The sequence below is a fragment of the Mobula hypostoma genome, chromosome 6 (assembly GCF_963921235.1).
Source record: "Mobula hypostoma chromosome 6, sMobHyp1.1, whole genome shotgun sequence".
Lineage (NCBI taxonomy): Eukaryota > Metazoa > Chordata > Chondrichthyes > Myliobatiformes > Myliobatidae > Mobula > Mobula hypostoma.
The window spans coordinates 127786312-127807688 of NC_086102.1; the positions used below are offsets into that span (position 1 = coordinate 127786312).

The following is a 21377-nucleotide window of genomic DNA, read 5'->3' on the forward strand; positions in this document are numbered from 1 at the left end:
AAAAACCATGGAATTATAGGCCAGGAGGCCATATAACAGTGGCAGGGAATTTATCAGTGAATGTTCCAAGGAATAGGATTTTCATACATTTGGAAATGCATGGACTTAGTGAGAGTTAGCAAGACCTTGCACAAGTGATGTACTCTCTCACAAATTTATAACCATATAACCATATAACAATTACAGCATGGAAACAGGCCATCTCGGCCCTTCTAGTCCATGCCGAATGCTTACTCTCACCTGGTCCCACCGACCTGCACTCAGCCCATAACCTTCCATTCCTTTCCTGTCCATATAGCTATCCAATTTTACTTTAAATGACAATATTGAACCTGCCTCTACCACTTCTGCTGGAAGCTTGTTCCACAGCTACCACTCTCAAATTTGATGGAAGTCTTTTTGAGGGAGCAATGAAGATAATTGAGAGAGGTAAGGTAGTGGAATAATTGACAGGAAAGAAAGGGCAGGAATAGACAGGTTGTTTTTGGGTTGGGAAACTGTCAGGGGCATCAGGGATTGGGCAAGGAAATCCAACAAGAGAAGAGTACAGTGATTTTTTGCATGTTGAGAGACTGAAAATTGTTGGTGTTCAGAAGGGCCTGGCACACCCATGGATACAATTTGCTGAATGCTGGTGTCCAGGTGCAGTGAGTAATTCGGTAGGTAAACTGTAGGGTGGACTTTATTGCAAAGAGATTGGAAGGAGTGCCTGCAGAAGGCAGAGGGTCATAGTGGAGGGAGTACATTCAGATTGGAGGGTTGTGACTAGTGGTGTCCCACAAGGATCTGTTCCGGGACCTCTACTTCTCGTGATTTTTATTTACGACCTGGATGTAGGGGTAGAAGGGTGGGTTGGCAAGTTTGCAGACGACACAAAGGTTGGTGGTGTTGTAGAAAGTGTAGAGGATTGTCAAAGATCGCAGAGAGACATTGATAGGATGCAGAAGTGGGCTGAGAAATGACAGATGGAGTCCAACCCGGAGAAGTGTGAGGTGGTACACTTTGGAAGGACAAACTCCAAGGCAGAGTACAAAGTAAATGGCAGGATACTTGGTAGTGTGGAGGAGCAGAGGGATCTGGGGGTACATGTCCATAGATCCCTAAAAGTTGCCTCACAGGTAGATAGGGTAGTTAAGAAAGCTTATGGGGTGTTAGCTTTCATACGTCGAGGGATAGAGTTTAAGAGTCGCGATGTAATGATGCAGCTCTATAAAACTCTGGTTAGGCCATGCTTGGAGTACTGTGTCCAGTTCTGGTCGCCTCACTATAGGAAGGATGTGGAAGCATTGGAAAGAGTACAGAGGAGATTTACCAGGATGCTGCCTGGTTTAGAAAGTATGCATTATGATCAGAGATTAAGGGAGCTAGGGCTTTACTCTTTGGAGAGAAGGAGGATGAGAGGAGACGTGATAGCGATGTACAAGATAATAAGAGGAATAGAGTGGATAGCCAGCGCCTCTTCCCCAGGGCACCACTGCTCAATACAAGAGGACATGGCTTTAAGGTAAGGGGTGGGAAGCTCAAGGGGAATATTAGAGGAAGGTTTTTTACTCAGAGAGTGGTTGGTGCGTGGAATGCACTGCCTGAGTCAGTGGTGGAGGCAGATACACTAGTGAAGTTTAAGAGACTACTAGACAGGTATATGGAGGAATTTATGGTGGGGGTTTATATGGGAGGCAGGGTTTGAGGGTCGGCACAACATTGTGGGCCGAAGGGCCTGTAATGTGCTGTATTATTCTATATGTTCTATGAGTAAAAGAGAAAAGACATTTTACTGCAAATATGCGGAGCCCTGGTGAGATCACAACTTGAATACTACGGGAATCTCCTTATCTAAAAACAATGAAATAATGATGGAAGTGCTACAAAACATCACAGGTCCATGATTAAATGGTAGGAAATGAAAGGATTGCCCAATGAGAAGAGATTAAATAGATAGAACATTTACTCACTAGACTTTAGGAGAATGTGTGTTGGCCTCATTGAAATATCATTGGGTTTGACAGGGTAGGTACAGCAAAGATATTTCCCTGGCTGGAATGTCTAGAACTAATTTTTTTCACCCAGCGAGGCCATGTACACAAGTTAGAGACCGACAGATTTTAAAATATTAAGAAAATCAAGAGAAGTGGGTCAGGGCAAGGAAGTAGTGATAATTCAAAAGATAACCCTGATAATAAATGGCAGAACAGGCATGAAGGACAATAAGGCCTACTCCTCCTCCTGTTCCTCATAATCTGTTCTTACTGTTCCTTACTGAAATCAGTACTGCTTTTGTTTGGTGTGAGCTCACTGGGCAGATTTCACAGCACACATGTAAAGGAATTGTAGGGAGTTCACACTCCTGGCAGTGTAAAGCACTGAACATGAATCAGCAAAGCTTCATGAAACTGTTTTTCCAGGAGGTGTAGGAATTCTATGCTCGCACAGGATTACACTAAATAAGTAAATAATAAATAAATAAATAAATAAACAAACAAACAAATAAAGGCATCCATTAGTCTTGCGAGACCATGGACCTGCGCCTGGAAAGTCTTCACTCTCCAGGGCACAGGCCTGGGCAAGGTTGTATGGAATACCAGCAGTTGCCCATGCTGCAAATCTCCCCTCTCCACGACACCGATGTTGTCCAAGGGAAGGGCAAGGGTCGATACAGCTTGGCACCGGTGTCGTCGCAGAGCACTGTGTGGTTAAGTGCCTTGCTCAAGGACACAACACGCTGCCTCGGCTGAGGCTCGAACTCACGACCTTCAGGTCGCTAGTTGAATGCCTTAACCACTTGGCCACGTGCCCACTTACACAAGATGCTCACATGGAAAATCTGCAGTAGTTGTGGAGACAAATACAAAACACTTGAAATATTTTTTTGATAAATTATTAAAATAAATCTTACCAGTTGAAGAGTCAAGGATAGAAAAGTAATCGGAATTGTTAGCAAAGTTGGGCATGGAGTACTGGGATATTCAGGACTTACACAATTGCCAATGTTCCAAACTAAGCCCTGAAGTACATAGTGCAACTCCTGATAGTATCAGTTAGACATTCAAATCCTCCAGGTGAATCCATGACACCAGAAAAGCCACTTAAAAATTATCGAAGGAATATAAATCACAAGTTAGTGTGTGGAAAATTAGAAATGCTGTTAGTTTTCCTTCATTCTTCACTTTCATATCTTCAAGCATTCTCCAGTTCCTTCACCACCTGCTTTTGTGTACTCTAAAAGAAATTGTCTGAAAAGCACACTTTCAGGATCGCAGAGCCAAACCCACTAAAAACAGAGTCCAATGACACACAAGATCACCGAGAGGCAGAGCACCTAGGTGAATATTGTTTCACATCATTTTAGCTCAATATGAGCTCAGGACACAAAACAAAATGCCTGTAAGTTAACTTACTGAACCAACTTGTTCTCTCCGTTGACCAACACACCAAATGCTGGAAGAGTTGCTGAGTTCCTCTAGCATTTTGTGTTTTGATCTAGATCAGAAGGCTAATCTGTAGAATTCATTGCCACATTTGGCAGTGGAGGCACAGCCTTAAATAGTAGGATATCCCTTTATAACAGAGATGAGAAGGAATTTCTTCAGCCAGAGCATAGTGAATCTGTGGAATTTATTGCCACATTTGGCTGTGAAGGCCAAGTCATTTGGTATATTTATAGCAGAGGTTGATAAGTTCTTGATTAGTACATGGAGAAGGCAGGAGAATGGAGTTGAGAGAGAAAATAAATCAGCTGTGATTTAATGGCACAGAACACTCAATGGGGCGAATGACCTAATTCAACTCCTATGTCTTATGGTCTTATTTCCAGCTTCTGCAGCCTCTCCATATTAACCATTTCCTTCATTGGGTTTAATTTCTTGAAGATCTGACAATGAACTAGACTGTCTGCCTAGTTATAATAAAAACATGAAAGCATCAGTCTGTAGATCCATTGTTTCCAATTTCATTTGAAGGTAGTTGAATTGTGTCAGACTATCATTGATTGCACTGGTTTTATTGTGATAGATGCGTGATGGAATCCAACTTATGTTACAGAAAAAAGAATCAATCTTTATTGTGAAAAGGATTAAATATTAAATTTTTCATCAGATAGGAGTAAGGTAGAATTGCCTGGACAATTACAACACCCTTTCTCCTATGACATAAAAAGTAGCCCACGCCTCTTTGGACATCGCTCACTGTGCCCTTGCCTATTATCACCACTGTCACTACTTCAACATTATCATCCCCTCGGAACTCATCAGGAAGCTCCGAGACTTGGATCTTGGTACTTCATTGTGCAACTGGATCTTTTATTTCCTCACCTGCAGACCCCAGTCAGTTTGGATTGGCAACATCTCCTCCACAATCACCATCAGCACAAGGCTGTGTGCTTAGCGTCCTGTTCTACTCGCCTTGTACCTATGATTGTGTCGATAGGTACAGCTCTAATGCTGTATTTAAGTTTGCTGATGACACCACTGTTGTTTCCCAAATCAAAGGTTGTGACCAATTGGCCATAAAGGAGGGAGATTGAAAATTGGGTTGACTGGTGCTACAACAACTTTTCACTCAATGTTAGCAAACTAAAGAGCTGATTATTGACTACAGAAGGAAGAATCCATAAATCCATGAGCCGGGCCTCATTAGGGGATTGGAGGCAGAGCGGATCAGTTAATTTAAAATTCCTTGGCATTATTCTACCGGAGGATCTGTCCTGGGACCAGCACGCACAATAAATGTCATCAGAAAGAAGCACAATAGTGCCTCTACTTTCTTAGAAGTTTGTGCAGATTTGTCATGTCACCTAAAACTTTGACAGACTTCCACAGTGAAGAATATCCTAACTGGTTGCATCGTGGCCTGGTATGGGAACACCAATGCCTAGGAATGGAGATGTCTGCAGAAAGAGGTGGATACAACCCAGCCCATCACAGAAAAAAGCCCTTCCTACCATTGAGTACATTGAAATGGAGTGCTGTCACAAGAAAGTAGTATCTATTATCAAGGATCCCTATCATCCAAGCCATGTTCTCGCGGCTTCTATCAGACAGAAGTGTAGGAGCCTTAGGTCACACATCTCCAGGTTCAGGAACAACTATTACCCTACAACCCATCAAGCTCCTGAACCAGCATGGATAACTTCACTCACCGCAACTCTCAACTGATTCCACAACCTGCAGACTCACCATCAGCATCATCTGTATTTTATTTGCACAATTTGCCTTTTGTATATTGGCTGTTTGTCAGACCTTGTGTATAGTTTTTCATAACTTATATTGTATTTCTTTTATTTTCCCGTAAATGCCTGTGGGGGTCCGAAAAACATGTCTAACTTCGGGTGTAAGTTAAGAGAGGCATGTGCGTATCATGAGGTAGCATGATGGCGTATGCAATTCATGTATTTATATGATATTTATATATATATATATAAAACCCATAATGAATAGGAAACCTTAATCAACCTATATATATATATATATATATATATACAAGATTACTCGTGTTATTGAAATATTAAATACACAACAGCCTGCAAGAAAATGAATCTTAAGATAGTATATGGTGACATTGATAATAAACTTACTTTGACATTGACTTTCCCATCAAGCCTCCCTTTCAACTTCTTTTGCATGGAGCGGCCCCATTCGAGGTCGGTTCTGTACATACCCTGTAGCCCTCCCTCGGTGAAGATCCTCCTGATGCTTCGGTAGACTCAGTACTAGGATTAGCTGTTTGGGGGACTGCGGTAACTTGTACCGGAACATTGCTTGTTTGACTTCCCTGTATCTAAAAGAAACATAGAAAGAGTTGAGCTGCATTGACTATGCAGGAATAATAAGTGCCATCATTACAACACCCGTAGATTCCACTTTCTGAACACTTGTAAATCCTCCTACATTGACTAGAGCAGACAAGTGTGAACCAGTGCACGTTTTCTGAATTTGAATTTTGTGCCTTACTGGTTCATCAGTTGATTGCAAGGACATGTTAACATATAAACCTGTCATATACGGTAAGTATTTAAGGATTATTTAAGTATCCAATGATGCAAGAGGTAAGAATGAAAACCCATTGTTAGCATCAATCACACTAAGATCAGTTAGAAGTAGTGTAGGCTATGTGAGTAAACATACTTCTCTCTTCTTTTCTGTATCTAAATTGCCTGAATTCAAACTATTCCATTTCCCCACACAACTCAGCTGTGTCCATTCTGAATGTAATCACCTATCAAGCTCGGTTTAGGTATTCACAAACACAAGAAAATCTGCAGATGCTAGAAACCTAAAGCAACACACTGACGAAGTCTCGGCCCGAAACATCGACTGTTTACTCTTTTCCATAGATGCTGCCTGACCTGCTGATTTCCCCCAGCATTTTGTGTGTGGGGGTTTAGGTATTGCAGCCTTAATCCAAGTGAAATTTGTACAAGCACAGAGAGCTCTGAAAACCATCAAGAATCTTTAGTAGCACTTTAGGTTGAATGTAGCCTCAAAGTCGCAGGCATGATATATTAACGGCAGTTCCCCATATGGACCATTTGGAAGATCCTTTTACTGGATTTAGTTTTTCACAGTACAGTGAAGGAGCTTACCCAGTGGTAGGTCTGCTTGTACAGTTCAATTAAAATGTTATTCAATCTTACAAGGTCTACCACATAAATAATAAGGCACAATAAATGCTCACTGTATTATCATATAAACATTAGTCTTTTAGGTTCACCAATGCAATGTAAGTTGTATTTGAATCACATTGTTTACATCATGGATGTCCAGGATCAGTGACTGCATGCTACGATCTTATGCTTGGTCCTGATCACCTGTATATATCATATGGGCTCTGTTAACCCCTCACTCACTCACTAGGAGCAATAAACAGCAGCCAGTGACACTATCACTAAAACAGCATTTTGGTTTACTGTGGTAGAATCAATTTATCTAAACTCATTCCATTAGTATCTCGAAGTCTGGCTTTCTTATAATTTTTCTCCTTCCTTACTTCCTTAAATGTCTTGACCATCACAAAGGTTCTCCAATTTAACGGTTTCCAATCATACAGTGATTGATAGTAAATGTATTTTAAATTTCAGCATGCCCATGCCTTCTTCCCTTTTGACCTGTTCAATTTCTTTTTCATGTCTCTCCTTCAAATTCAAGGGGAAGCTTAAAAACAAATGATCAGACTTAAATTCAGATACTTACTCCTATAAGCTACCTCTCTCTCTTTCTTTCTTTCTTTCCACATACATGGCTAAACAATGGTCTTATCCTTATATTTTTGCTCCTACGTTAAAGTATCAAAGCCTTATAATAACTAAAAAAAATTTTGTTGCATGAAATTGGGTTTTTTTAAATTTATGACAAACAAAAAAACAAAAAAAATACAGCACATCCACAAAAACCACAACCATAACAAAATCAAATTAAATATTGAGCAGCAAAAGGGAGAAAAATATAAAGGCAAAAGTAAACATACACAGCAGAGTTGCTCAGCACCAAAACTCCTCATTCTTCAACCCGTGAGAAGGTCCAATACAGGGCCCCATATCCTTTCAAAGATGTCCCCTCGGTCCTCATTACATAGTCATAATCATATTTTATTGATCCCGGGGGAAATTGGTTTTCGTTACAGTTGTACCATAAATAATGAAATAGTAATAAAACCATAAATAATTAAATAGTGATATGTAAATTATGCCAGGAAATAAGTCCAGGACCAGCCTATTGGCTCAGGGTGTCTGACCCTAAGGGAGGAGTTGTAAAGTTTGATGGCCACAGGCAGGAATGACTTCCTATGACGCTCAGTGTTGCATCTTGGTGGAATGAGTCTCTGGCTGAATGTACTCCTGTGTCCACCCAGTACATTATGTAGTGGATGGGAGACATTGTCCAAGATGGCATGCAACTTGGACAGCATCCTCTGAGACTGATACATAGTCTCAGTCTCTCCAAATGTAAAGTATTTGCCAGTTCTCTCAGCCACAGATCGTATGTAGGCACAGAGTCCATTTTTCACATTTGCAGGATTAACTTCTTAGCAATCACCATTCCAAACAATACAGCCATTTTTTCATACATATTGGCTGAAGCTAGAGAGCTTGTTGCTCCAAGGATGGCTATGAGCGGGTCTGGTTCCCACCGCTTCCCAAAAGCCTCAGAGAAACAGTGAAAAATACTTTTCCAGTATGCATAAAGTTTACAACATGACCAGAATGAATGTGACAAGCTACTGTTCACAGATTTACATCTATTACAAACTGGCCTTTTAATAATATTAATAAATTGTACTGCATCACTTAATTACCATAAGATATAGGACCAGAATTAGGCCACTTGGATCATTGGGTCTGCTCCACAATTTCATCATGGCTAATTTACTTTCCCCCTCAGCCTCAATCTCCTGCCTTCCTCACCACCGACTCAACCTGCAAATTAACCTTTAGGGAATCCTGCACAAGGACTCCCAAGTTCCTTTTCACTTCAGATTTTTGAATTTTCTCACCATTTAGAAAATAGTCTACACTATTATTTCTTCTACAAGAGTGCATTGACCGTACCCTTCTGCCACTTCTTTGCCCGTTCTCCTAATCTGTAGCCTCTGTCCTTCTTCAAAACTACCTGCTCCTCCACCTATCTTTGTATTGTGCACAAACTTGGCCACAAAGCCATCAAATTCTGTCATCCAAATCATCGACATATAAGGTAAAAAGAAGCAGTCCCCACACAGACACCTGTGGAACACCAGTAATCACCAATAGCCAACCAGAAAAGGGTCCCTTTATTCCCATTCTTTGCCTCCTGCCAACCAGCCAATACGCTATCTGTGGCAGTATCTTTCCTGTAATACAATGAGCTGTTAACTTATTAAGCAGTCTCATGTGTGGCACTTTGTCAAAGGCCTTGTGAAAATCTAAGTACTAATCCACCAATTCTCCTCTATCTACTCTGCTTGTTATTTCTTCAAAGAATTCCAACAGATCTGTCGAGCAAAGTTTTCCCTTGAGGAAAGTATGCTGACTACGATCTATTTTATCATGTGCCTCCAAGTACCCCAAAACCACATCCTTAGCAATCAGCTCCAACAGCTTCCCAACCACTGAGGTCAGACTAACTGGCCCATAATTTCCTTCCTCCTGCTTCTCTCCTTCTTGAAGAGGGGAGTAACATTTGCAATTTTCCATTCCTCCAGAACTGTGCCAAAATCAATTGATTCTCGAAAGATCATTGCTAATGCCTCCATAATCCCTTCAGCCACCACTTTCAGACCCTGGGTTGTGTACCATCTGGTCCAGATGACTTATCTACCATCGCACTCTTGGGATCCAGCACCGACCTGATTCTTCCAATCTAGCTGCATATTGAAAACCCACAGGACTATCGTAACATTGCCTTTTTGACATGCACTTTCTATTTCAATGTAATTTGTAGACCACATCTTTACTACTGTTTGGGGGTTTGTATGTAACTCCCATCAGAGTCTTTTTACCCCCGCAGTTTCTTAGCCCTACCTGTAATGATTCTACACCTCCTGATTCTGTCACCTTTTTCTAATGATTTGATTTCATTTCTTACCAACGGAGCAATGCCACCCCGTCTGCCTTCCTGCCTGTCCTCTTGATACAATGTGTATCCTTGGACATTAAGCTCCCAGCTATCATTTTCTTTCAGCCACACTTCATTGATGCCCGCAATGTCATACATTTGAATTCAGTTTTAACTAACACTAATGTAGTACAAATATTCATCACACGGTGCTTTATGATGGGAAAATAGCTAATCTACAACTTGCAATGTGATGTTGTGTCTGAGTCATGTGAATTCAGAAATTCGACTCCACACTATGCGTCTTGATTAGCCATTTGCGGAATTTGCCATTTCTCTACATTGTGTCACGTACATAATGACATCAATTCCTGGGCTTGACATGAATAGGCTATCACTTCTAGAAAATAGTTCACAGTTGCTGGTCACTTGCCATGGAAGCATATTCCAGTGGTACACAGCAATTCATTTTAAATGACTCTTCACACACATTTTTCACGAACTTCAGACCTGTTGCACTATTGAAACATCCTCTCCACATGCATTCTATCTAGGCCTTTCAATAGTCAGATGCTAATTGCATTTCATTGGCTTTGTATCTGTACTTGGCACAATGACAATAAAGTTGAATCTAATCTAATCTAATCTTACTACCGACTCAACCTGCAAGTTAACCTTTAGAGAATCCTGCACTAGGTCTCCCAAGTCCCTTTGCACCTCCACTTTTCTGAATTCACTCCCCATTTATAAAATGAGTTACACCTTTTCTTCCTTTTACAAAGCATTTGGTCTCCTCCTGTGTTGAAATCATTCAATGATTCAACCTGACCAAAGTTTGTAGAATGGCACTCTGCATTTTATCCCTTGGCTATGCCATTACTTCTTCAAAGACTTCCATAAGGTTTGTTAATCAATTTCTTCCACTTGAAATCCATGTCAACTTTATTTTGTCCTTGGTTCCTATTTGTTTTCCTATTAAATCTTTTATTAAATTATGACTTCCTTTCAACAGTTAACTTAATTCAGATAAAGTTCTGAGCTTATTCTATTTTCCTGAGTATAGAAATGGCATTAGCCATCCAGCAGTGCCCTTGCTCTACTCTCATGAAATTACACAGGAAGGCAAGTGAACTAGCCGGACACAGGGTTTTATCCTACTTCTAGCTATTTTGTTATCTCCCAGTTCTAAAAATGCCTCAGCTATCATCTAGTGTTTGACAGACTGCTCCAGACTTACATTGCTTGAGTGAACACTTTTTGAAGGATTTGTGCTAAATCTCACTGAATTGGCATTCTCTGGATATCTTTGGTCCTCGGTAACTTTTAACTTGTTGTTGTCATGTGAATCCACATCAGTTGATATAAAACCCAAAGGTACCTGAAAATACAAAGGATTAAATAATCATCATGTGAACATTGCTAATTAAAAATGCTGATGTATTACATAGGAGGTACATACCCTCTGTTGGCCTAATACCTTGGCTCTATATCTCTACACCAATCTTAATCAGAGCCCTGCTGAAGGGTCTCAGATGGAAACATTAACTGTTTATTCCTCCCCTGTAGATGCTGCCTGACCTGCTGAGTTCCTCCAGCACTTTGCTCTGGATTTCCAGCATCTGCTTAATGTCTTTGTGTTTATAATCACTGGGTTATATGTGGTGGGTCACGTGCCAACAGATAGGGATTAAAAGCAGTTTTGGAGTTTTGAAGAATGATGGGGGAATCTCATTGAAATCTACTGAAACTTGAAAAGCCTAGACAGAGTGGATGGGAAGAGGATGTTCTTAATGGTTGGAGCATCTAGGACCGGGGTATAGCCTCAAAATACAAGGACATCCCTTCATCCGTTTATAACAGTGAGGAGGTGGAATTTCTTTAGCTAGAGAGTGGTGAATCTGTGGAACTCATATGTCACAGACGGCTGTGGAGACCAAGTCATTAGGTATATTTAAAGTGGAGGATGTGCTGGGTAGTCTGCAAGTGTTACCACGCTTCTGCGCCAACATAGCAGGCCACAACTCGCTAAGCTTAACCGGTACATCTTTGGAATGTGGAAGGAAGCCAGAACACCCAGAGGAAATTCACATTGTCATGAGAAGAAGGTACACACTCCTTAACAGATATCGGCGGGAATCAAACCAAGACCTCATAGCTGGCTCCTGTAAACCAATGGGCTAACAGTTACACTGCTGATCTAACAAGGCCAAAATAATATCACATTATAATCCCAGTAAATTTCTCAAAGTTATCTGATTCCTCCTCCGGGAGTTCTCTCTTCTCCAAGTTTGGCAAGTTTGTTAATTAGGTCTCAAGCAAAAATACATATTGCTGGAGGAGCTCAGTAGATCAAGCAGCGTCTGTGGAGGTACAGAAATGTTTGGTGCTTGGGGTTGAAACCCTCCATCAGGACTGAGAATGCAGAGGGGAATTGGCCGGGACAAAGAGATGAGAGGGAGGGGTGAGACACAGGCTGGCCGGTGATTGGCCGAAAAAAGTGACATGAGGAATGATGGGCAGACGGATCCAGGTAAGGGAAGGTAGGCCAAGGAAGAAGAGACCCGGGTGGTTAGGTCCATGGGTGATGAGAAGATGGAATCAAGGAGAGATATTAGCTTCCACCCTCTGTCTCTACCTTCCCCTCCCCATTTACTAACACCCCACTCCACCTGGCTCCATCTTATTTATCCTTATCTGGTTTCATTTATCTCTCCACCTACCAGCCTCTGTCTCAAAATTGCTCCCTCTCTCCCCACAGCTTCATCCGCCCATCGTTCCCCATGTCGCCTGGTTCCACCCACCATGTACCAGCCCCTCTCTCACCTCACCCTTGCACTTCTTTATACTGGCTACCTCCCCTCTACACTCTCAGCCCTGATGCAGGGCCCCAACCCCCAACATCAACCATCTCTTCCCCCCCAGCCCCCACCCACAGATGCTGCTCGACGCACTGAGTTCCTCCACCCATTTGTGTCCTGCTCCGGATCCCAGCATCTGCATTCCCTGTTGACCCTGTTTCCTCCTTCTTTCGAACTGCCCTGGAAGTTACCACAATTCCACATCTTCTGTGGGCCCTTGACTTACATGTTGTGAGAGGCTGGTTGACAGTAAGCCTCCGACAATTTCCTGTGAACCTTCACTCCCCCGCTTTAGTTGTGTCCGCTTGGTCTCATGAAGCATAGCAGTGCTAGGTAGGGTATCTTCCATGGGAAAATGTAACTGCAATATAACGAATCAAAACTGTCACAAATACCATTACAGCAACACGCTCATTCATAAAATATTATTCCCATTCAGCAGAAATAAAAGTCAAAGTTAATGAAAGAAATTGAATAAAAGATCATCAAATGGGTACTGTCCACGCCAAATGGGACAACTATTGAAAGAATACCCATGGCAGCCTTCAACCTAATATCCTGTTTGGCTGTCATTCTACTGTTCAGATGAAGTCAGGGTTAATTTTTTGAGTCCCAGTCATTCCACGATTATCTCTGGAGTTCATATCTGCCCAAGGATTTTAACTATTTTTGAATGACGTTGAGTCATTGCGTTCCACAAATTCCATTAGCCCAGAAATATTTCATGGAAGTAGATGTGTTAAGTCTCATTTTAGATTAACATACACACACCTGTGACTTTGTGAATTTGGCTAATAGGATACTGTATTAAGAAATCTTAAGTTTCATTATGCTATAAAAATCAAGCAATACTTGTTCAAGTATCAGGACCTTTGGAAGACACAAGGTCTTCAGAAACGTCTGTGGTGGAGCAGAAAGTCTGCAAATGCTGAAACCCAAAGCTGCACACACAAACCCAGCAAGTCAGGCAGCATCTATGGAAATCAATAAATAATTGGCATTTTGGGCCGAAATCCTTCATCAGGACTGGAAAGGAAGGGGGAAGATGCCTGACTAAAAAGGAGGGGGAAGGAGAATAGCTGGAAGATGATAGGGGAGGCCAGGTGGGTAGAAAGATAAAGGGCAGGAGAGGAGAGTGGACCATGGGAGAAAGGGAAGGAGGAGGGGACCCAGGGGGAAGATGATAGACAGGTGAGATGAAGTAAGAGGCCAGAGTGGAGAATAAAGAAGAGGATTGTGGGAGTGAACATTTTTTTTTACTGGAAGGAGAAATCGATATTCGTGCCATCAGTTTGGAGGCTATCCAGATGGAATATAAGGTGTTAGTCCTCCCCCCTGAGGAATGGGAATCAGAATTAAAATGTCTGACAACCGGGAAGTTCCACTTTTGGTGGACGGAGTGGAGGTGCTCGACGAAGTTGTCCCCCAATTTACGACTGGTCTCTCCAATGTAGAGGAGGCTGCATCGGGAGTACCGGGCACAACAGTTGATCCCAGTAGATTCGCAGGTCAAGTGTTGCCTCACCTGGAAGGACTGTTTGGGGCCCTAAATGGAGGTGAGGGAAGAGGTGAATGGGCATGTGTAGTACATAAGCCGCTTGCAGGGATAAATGCCTGAAAGGACGAATGGACAAGGGAATCTCGGAGGGAGTGATCACTGCAGAAAGTAGGGAGAGGGAGGAGGTAAAGATATGTTTGGTGGCAGTATCCCGCTGGAAATGGTGGAAGATGCGTAAGATGATGTGTTGGATGCGGAGGCTCAAGGGGTGGTAGGTAAGGACAAGAGGAACTCTGACTCTGTTAGGGCAGCAGGAAGATGGGGTGAGCATGGATGTTTGGGAAAAGGAGGAGATGCGAGTGGGGAAACATCCATGGTGGAGGAAGGGATACCCAGTTCTTTCAAGGAGGAGGATATCTCTGATGTCCTGAAAATGAAAGCCTCATCTTGGCAACAGATGCGGTGGAGATGAAGGAACTGAAAAAAGGGGATGGAATTTTTACAGGTTACAGGGTTGGAAGAGGTATATTCAAGATGACTGTGGGCATCATTAGGTTTATAAAAGACGTTGGCCAACAGATTCTCTCCAAAGATGGAGACAGAGACAGGGAGATTGAGAAGGGGGAAAGAAGTGTCAGAAATGAACCGAGTGAATATAAGGATAGGGTGTAAGTTGGAGGCAAAGTTGATGAAATTGACAAGCTCAGCATGGATGCATGAAGTGGCACCAATGCGGGCATCAATGTTGTGGGGAAAGAGTTGGGGAACATTCCTGGGAAAGGCTTGAAACATGGACTCTTTTACATAGCCAACGAAGAGGTAAGCATAGCTGAGGCCCATGAGGGTGCCCATGGCTCCCCTGGAGTATGGAGAAAGTGGGAGAAGCTGAAGGAAAAACTGTTGAGGATGAGGACTAGTTCTGCCAGACAGAGGAGAGTGGCGGTGGAAAGGGAGCTGCTTAGTTCTTTTATTGAGAAAGAGGTGGAGAGACTTAAGGCCTTCTTGATGGAGTATAGAAGTGTATAGTTACTGAAAATCCATGGTGAAAATGAGGAAAATAGGACCAGGGAATTGAAAGTTACTGAGGAGATCATGTGCATGAGAAATATAGCGATGTAGGTGGGAAGTGACTGAATCCAAGGGGATAGAATGGAATTGAGGTTTGAGGACATGAGTCCAGTGGGGCAGGAGCAGGCAGAGATGTGAAATATAGGGATCTTGTATGCACTAGAACAAGTGCTGGAGAGAATGTAAACAAATGGAGTCATTAAGACCATAAGACCATAAGATATAGGAGCAGAAGGAGGCCATTCGGCCCATTGATTCTGCTCCGCCATTCAATCATGGGCTGATCCAATTCTTCCAGTCATCCCCACTCCCCTGCTTTCACCCCATACCCTTTGATGCCCTGGCTAATCAAGAATCTATCTATCTCTGCCTTACATAGTGGACCACAGTCAGTCCATGTTGGCAGGAACATCTCTGACTCCATCACACTGAGCACTGGATCCCCACAAGGCTGTGAGCTTAGCCCATTGCTGTTTACACTGCTAACACATGACTGTGCAGCCATATTCAAGGAGAACCTGATCATTAAATTTGCTGATGATACCACAGTGGTGGGGCTCATCAGCAAAAATGATGAAACTATGTACAGGGAGGAGGTCAAACATCTAGAGAGCTGGTGCAGTGATAACAACTTGATGCTTAATGTCACCAAAACCAAGGAGGTGATCATCGATTTCAGACGGTCTCAGCCTGAGCACACACCCCTCAGCATCAGTGGCTCCACAGTGGAGAGAGTGGAAAACGTCAAGTTCCTTGGGGTGCAGATCTCGGACAATCTCACCTGGTCCAGGAACACCACTGGGATTGTGAAACGGGCCCAGCAGAGATTGCACTTTCTGAGGAAGCTTAAACAAGCATCACTCCACACTAACATCTTAACTACATTCTACAGAGGCGTGGTTGAGAGTGTGCTGACCTTTTGCATCACAACCTGGTACTCCAGCTGCAGTGCTGTCGACAAAAAAGCCTTGCAGAGGGTGGTTAGGGGAGCAGAGAAGGTTATTGGGGTCTCCCTACCTTCTGTCCAAGACCTCTTTCAGAGTCGATGCCTCCAGAAGACACGGTACATCATTAAAGACCCCTCACACCCTCTCCATGAACTGTTTGTTCTTCTGCCATCAGGCAAACGTTGCAGGAGCATCAAAACTAAAACCACAAGGCTACTAAACAGCTTCCTCCCACAGGCAGTCAGACTGCTAAATAGCTGCTCTATCTGACTCTGCTTTGGACACTTTTAACTTGCACCGGACACTTATAACTGATTTTAACGGACATGTGGCTGTTGTGTTTTACTATCTATTGTTGTGTTTATTATTTAGTGTTGCGTTTGTTATGTTATGGTTACACTGCCCCTGAGAAATGTTGTCTCATTCTGCCCTGCAGAGCTGATGTATGGTTGGAATGACAATAAAGTTTTTTGAATCTGAATCTTTGAAATAAGAAATGTGATAGTAAGAAATAGTGGACTAAATTGTCTTAGGTCCATGCAAGAATCAACAACATATACAATGAGACTCTTTACTAGGACAGCTCAGTTTACAAGTGAGGTACAGACTTACTTGGGCTGGGGTGCTCCTTGACATAAAAGTGGTAAAAAATGGATTTGGTTTTGTTTGTTCTAACCCCTTGTCATCTTGCTTATCTTCTTGTATCGTTATTGCTGGAGAAGGAAGCTGCAATAGGAAGTGCCAAATGATGACATTGTAACGTAATCAAATGTTCCAATACTTCTAGCACTCTCACAGTCTCTCACTCAATATCACCTTCTTGATAAAACTAGTCAGATGGAAATCAATACTCATTGGTTACGCTCTGAGTCGCTGTAGGTCTCAGTTAGCACAACTGTAGTTAGTGAGATATCATGTAATCACAGATCATTCATACTAATTATACACTCAGTGGCCACTTTATTAGGTACCTCATGTTCATGATCTTCTGCTTCTGTAGCCCATCCACTTCAAGGTTCAATGTGTTGTTCATTTGGAGATGTTTTTCTGCTGCACATACCTGGCATTTGAGTGGTTATTAGAGGTACTGTCCCCTTTCCAGTCAACTTGAGCCAGTCTGGCCATTCTCTTTTGACTTCTCTCATTAACAAGGCACCTCCACCACAGAACTGCCCCTTGCTGAATCTTTTTTGTTCATCTCACCACTCTCTGCAAACCCCAGAGGCTGTTGCTCCATGAAAATCAGGGTTTCTCACCTCATCTCACACCAAAAATCCTTCCACGGTCAATGTCACTTAGAGCATATTTCTTCCCAATCTGATGTCTGAGCAACAAATGAACCTCTTGCCCATGTCTGCATTGAGATGCTGACACATGATTGGCCGACTAGATATTTGCATTAACGAGCAGGTGTACAGCTGAGCCGAATAAAGAGGTCACTGTGTGTATGTTATTAGAGTGAATTTTCATTTCTAGTATTTTTAAACAGCTGACAGTAGCCTAGTTATTTGAAATCAAACTGAACTTTCTTGACAATCACTAATTTTCAGATTGATTAGGAACTTACAAGATCTGAGCTGCACCAATCACAGACGTCCACTCTTCTGTGTTCTGCTGCCGAGAAAGATTGCGGTCTTTCAGGATCTGGTTCAGGGACCTCAGATTTTGCTTCTAATTTCAGAGATGTTACATTATCTGGATTCCCGGGCATTATTCTTCGAAACATTCTGTGCATCCATTGCTGAATAAAAGTCAGATTCAAGATTAACCATGGTTGTGAGGATTGCAGATGCAAAAATTCCATTTACACTGCCTCTCCAACGGCAAGCCACATGTAGTGCCTCCTCACTAGTGACACATGGGAACTGATCTCCTTTCAGACTCGGGCTGAACTACAGAGGATGGGGAGGAGGTCTGGCCCCTGCACATGTAGCACACAGGCCCACCAGTGTGTGGCCATGCCCTGGTGCTGGTGAGCCAGATCCCAGCTATGGGTAAATAGCCTCACTGCCTTATGGGCAGCCTTGGGAGAGACATAGGCTACAGGAATAACCCAGACTGCAAATCCAGAGTGGAGCCAAGCTGGTGCCAAACGTATTCCTTATATATACACACACATACTGCCCAACTGGCTGAGTATTTCAAAGAATTTTCAGCTTCATTTACATTATATGAATGTTCAAGCTGCCTGACCTTAGTCAGTTTGGGAAGTTGATTTCAGGAAATCATCCTGTATAAAAAGAGGCTATTTGGTCCATTTTTTCCAGTTCCATACCCAATCAACTATTAATCTACTCTTATTTACCTACATTTGTCACTTCACCCTGTAAAATATCTGCTGAGTATGTTTTCAATTTGCTTTTAAAGATTACTAATCAATCAAGAGGCACCACTGCTCCACGCCACTGCAGATTATTACTTTTGCAAAGAAAAGCTCTCCTCATTTTAACTTTGATCAGGATCACAGAGAATTAGTAATACTGGTGGAAGTCATCATGTCCATGATAATCAAAAAATAAAATAACCAGACGAGCCTGCACTAAACCTGTGATTTAAATTTGTTGATGTAAAAAGGGTTTCTGCCTTTAAGCCACTTACAGGCAAAAAAAAATCAAAAACCCTATCAACTTTGCATGGATATTTTTCTTCTCCCCCTTCTAATCCAAGTACTTCAAATCTATGCCCCTCAGTTTTTGGATCCCTGCACTAAGAGAAATAGATCTTTACAACATACTCTGTCTTTGCCCCTCATAGTATCATGTGGCTCAATTAATCATAACTTTTGTCATCTCCATTTCAGGGTAAACTACTCCACCCTATCCAGCCTTGGTAGCCTACCCTATGTGTTACAAATTTCCAACGTTACATTGTTGCACAGAATTCCGTGCCTTGACTAATTAAAGGGAATCATCTTGTACAACTTTTTGAACCATTTTACTGACAGGTCCTATTAGCTTCAAAAGTAAGTGGATCCTTATGTTTCATTACACCTTCCAATAGTCTTCCATTTATTACACAATCCTTTACCTTATTACATCTTGCCAAAAGAATTACTTCACACTTCGCCAAAATGAGTTTGCTGCTTTTCAAAGGTTTCAAAGGTACACTTAATGTCAGAGAAATGTATACAATATACATCCTGAAATGCTTTTTCATCTTATGTAACAAAACTTCTGTTTCTTCCTCCTCGCTGTCATTACATGTACAACTTCTGAGCCATCAACATGCTCCCTCCAATTAGGTCCAAATCAATAAGATATATTGATTGAAGATATATTCTGCAAAAGCCTTGGGCACATATATATATATATATATAGCAAGAGTGCCTTAGACTTGCACAGTACTTTAGTAATTGTATGTATTGCACTGTAGTGCTGTTGCACAGAACAAATTTCATGACATATGTGAGCGATGATAAACATGGTTCTGATATGGGTCTCTATTATGGAATGAGCGTGGGAAGTGAGCAGGGAGAGGGGAATCACAATTGGGAAAAGGGAAGGGAGAGTGGAGGGAGCGGGAAGCACCAGAGAAACATTCTGTAATGACTAATAAACCAATTCTTTAGAATCAAATGAACTTGCCAGGTGTCTCAGGGCTGGGTTTGTCTGCACGCATGCCACCTCCCAACCCTGACACTCTTTCTCTGCCACCTGTCCCATAGTCCTCCCTCGCCATTCCCAACACCCTTCACTCCTGCCAGATTTACAAACTCGCTGTCCGTTCCACGTTGACAAATACAGTACTGTGCAGAAGTCTTAGGCACCCTAGCTACTGTATGTCTAGGGTTGGTATGATTTTGGGTTTAACGACAGGAATGTCACGTTTTTCTGATCGAAGAAGCCTCGGTTTGAATGAATGCTGTGTTAATACTGCCCACACACAATTGTTGGTCGACAAGAAATAACAGATTGTACGCCGCATGAAATTATAAAATATATTTGCCAATTTCAGCTTTATCAAACAGTTAATAGGAAGTAGAAAAGAAAATGGCCCATTACAGTTAAACCAGTCCAATGTGCACATAAATGTTGGAGCTCATACTGGAGTATTCGGGGGTGTATATCTTACTCATGCCCTGGGCCCACGGTCTGTGTGAAAACACCCGCCACATTTTCAAACTCCCCTCGAAGACCATCTCGAGCAAACTGCCTCATTCCCTCAGGAGTATTGGCCCTTCCTCCTTGGAGCCATTCATCTGCACAAAAGCACTTCTTACAATGGGGGCTGTCCTTCCAACAGCATTCTGCGGCATCTTCCCTTCTGTCCCGCTCTGCAGCTCCCACTAGAAGGCCCCAAACCAGACTATTGTCACAAAGCTCTCTCTGCTCTGCGCTCTCTAGAACTTTCTCCCGATCCCACCATTCTGATGGACTGACACAACATTCCTAAGTTGAACAACATGGCGTCTTATCTCTAGCCAAAACCAAAACGTTCTAGCAGCAAGACGCATTGCTTTTGCAATAAACTGTTAACATGAAATACCTACAGCATAGCAGTAGGAATCTTAACCAGGGCATTACACACACACACACACACACACACACACACACACACATATAGAGTCTGAAACACCACTGAAAACAGCATTAAAATCACAAGAAAACATGAGTCAACCATTGCTCTTGGTTTACCGGCAATATTAAATCCAGTCAGCCACTCCCCTTTGGATTCCATGGGATCTCACTTTTTTAACAAGCCTGCCATGAGACTCATTTAAAAACTTTTCTGAAAACCATGTTGTTTATATCAAGTTCACTGCCTCATTGATGCTCTTTGTTACCACCCCAAAAAATTCAGTCAAGTTACTTTGAGCTTGTCTCACAGACTGCTTGAATGCTCTCTCTTTCTTAACAAGGATTTAAAAGGTGTCTCAGAATTTATACCAGAAGTTTTCCCACCAAAATGTGAGCAATAGCTTTGTTGTTATTTAGTTTATCCCTTCCTCTCATGTCAGTGTTCCACTCCTCTGACACCATTCCCATACCAAGGCAAGATGGATAAATGTCCAGAAAAATGATGATATTGGAAATCTGAGATAAAAACATAAAATGCTGGAAACATTTAGCAGATCAGGCAGCTTCTGTGGATGAAGATAATGCTTCATGACCAGGACGCCTCATCAGAAGATAACTGTTGTGAGCACCTCTGTAATTCCCTCTCCTGCTTCCTATGCATATTACTCAGATCTGGTGATTTATCCATTTTCAAAGATGATACATTCCTGAATATTTCCACTTCTAATATATTTATCCTATCCCATACCTTACACTCATCAGCAGCATAATTCCCACATTTGATAGGACAGCCATGAAGTCTTCATTAGAAACTTTGACAGCACCCTCTGCCTCCATGCATAGTTTGTATTTTTGGTCCAAATAGGACCTTTTCCTTTAATTATCCTCTTGCTCTTTAATTAATTATCAAGAATCATTAGATATCCTTGATTTTACCTCAGTATTTTTCTACACTCTCACTTTGC

General features: G+C 42.1%; 1 protein-coding gene across 5 annotated transcripts in view; it reads right to left on the reverse strand.

The window, feature by feature from the left end:
• LOC134348380 (uncharacterized) overlaps nt 1–21377 on the reverse strand; it is a 135560-nt gene that overhangs the window by 109071 nt on the left and 5112 nt on the right. For 4 of the 5 annotated variants that reach the window (XM_063051658.1, XM_063051657.1, XM_063051659.1 and 1 more), the window contains exons 1-5: nt 17463–17743; nt 16508–16621; nt 12609–12743; nt 10762–10902; nt 5653–5772 (exon numbers count right to left, since the gene is read on the reverse strand). In XM_063051658.1, coding sequence (XP_062907728.1) covers nt 5653–5772; nt 10762–10902; nt 12609–12743; nt 16508–16621; nt 17463–17699 — 747 coding nt within the window. In that variant the 5' untranslated portion in view covers nt 17700–17743. Of the gene's footprint in view, nt 1–5652; nt 5773–10761; nt 10903–12608; nt 12744–16507; nt 16622–17462; nt 17744–21377 lie in introns of those variants that run through there. The other variant, XM_063051656.1, reaches the window with a different exon arrangement.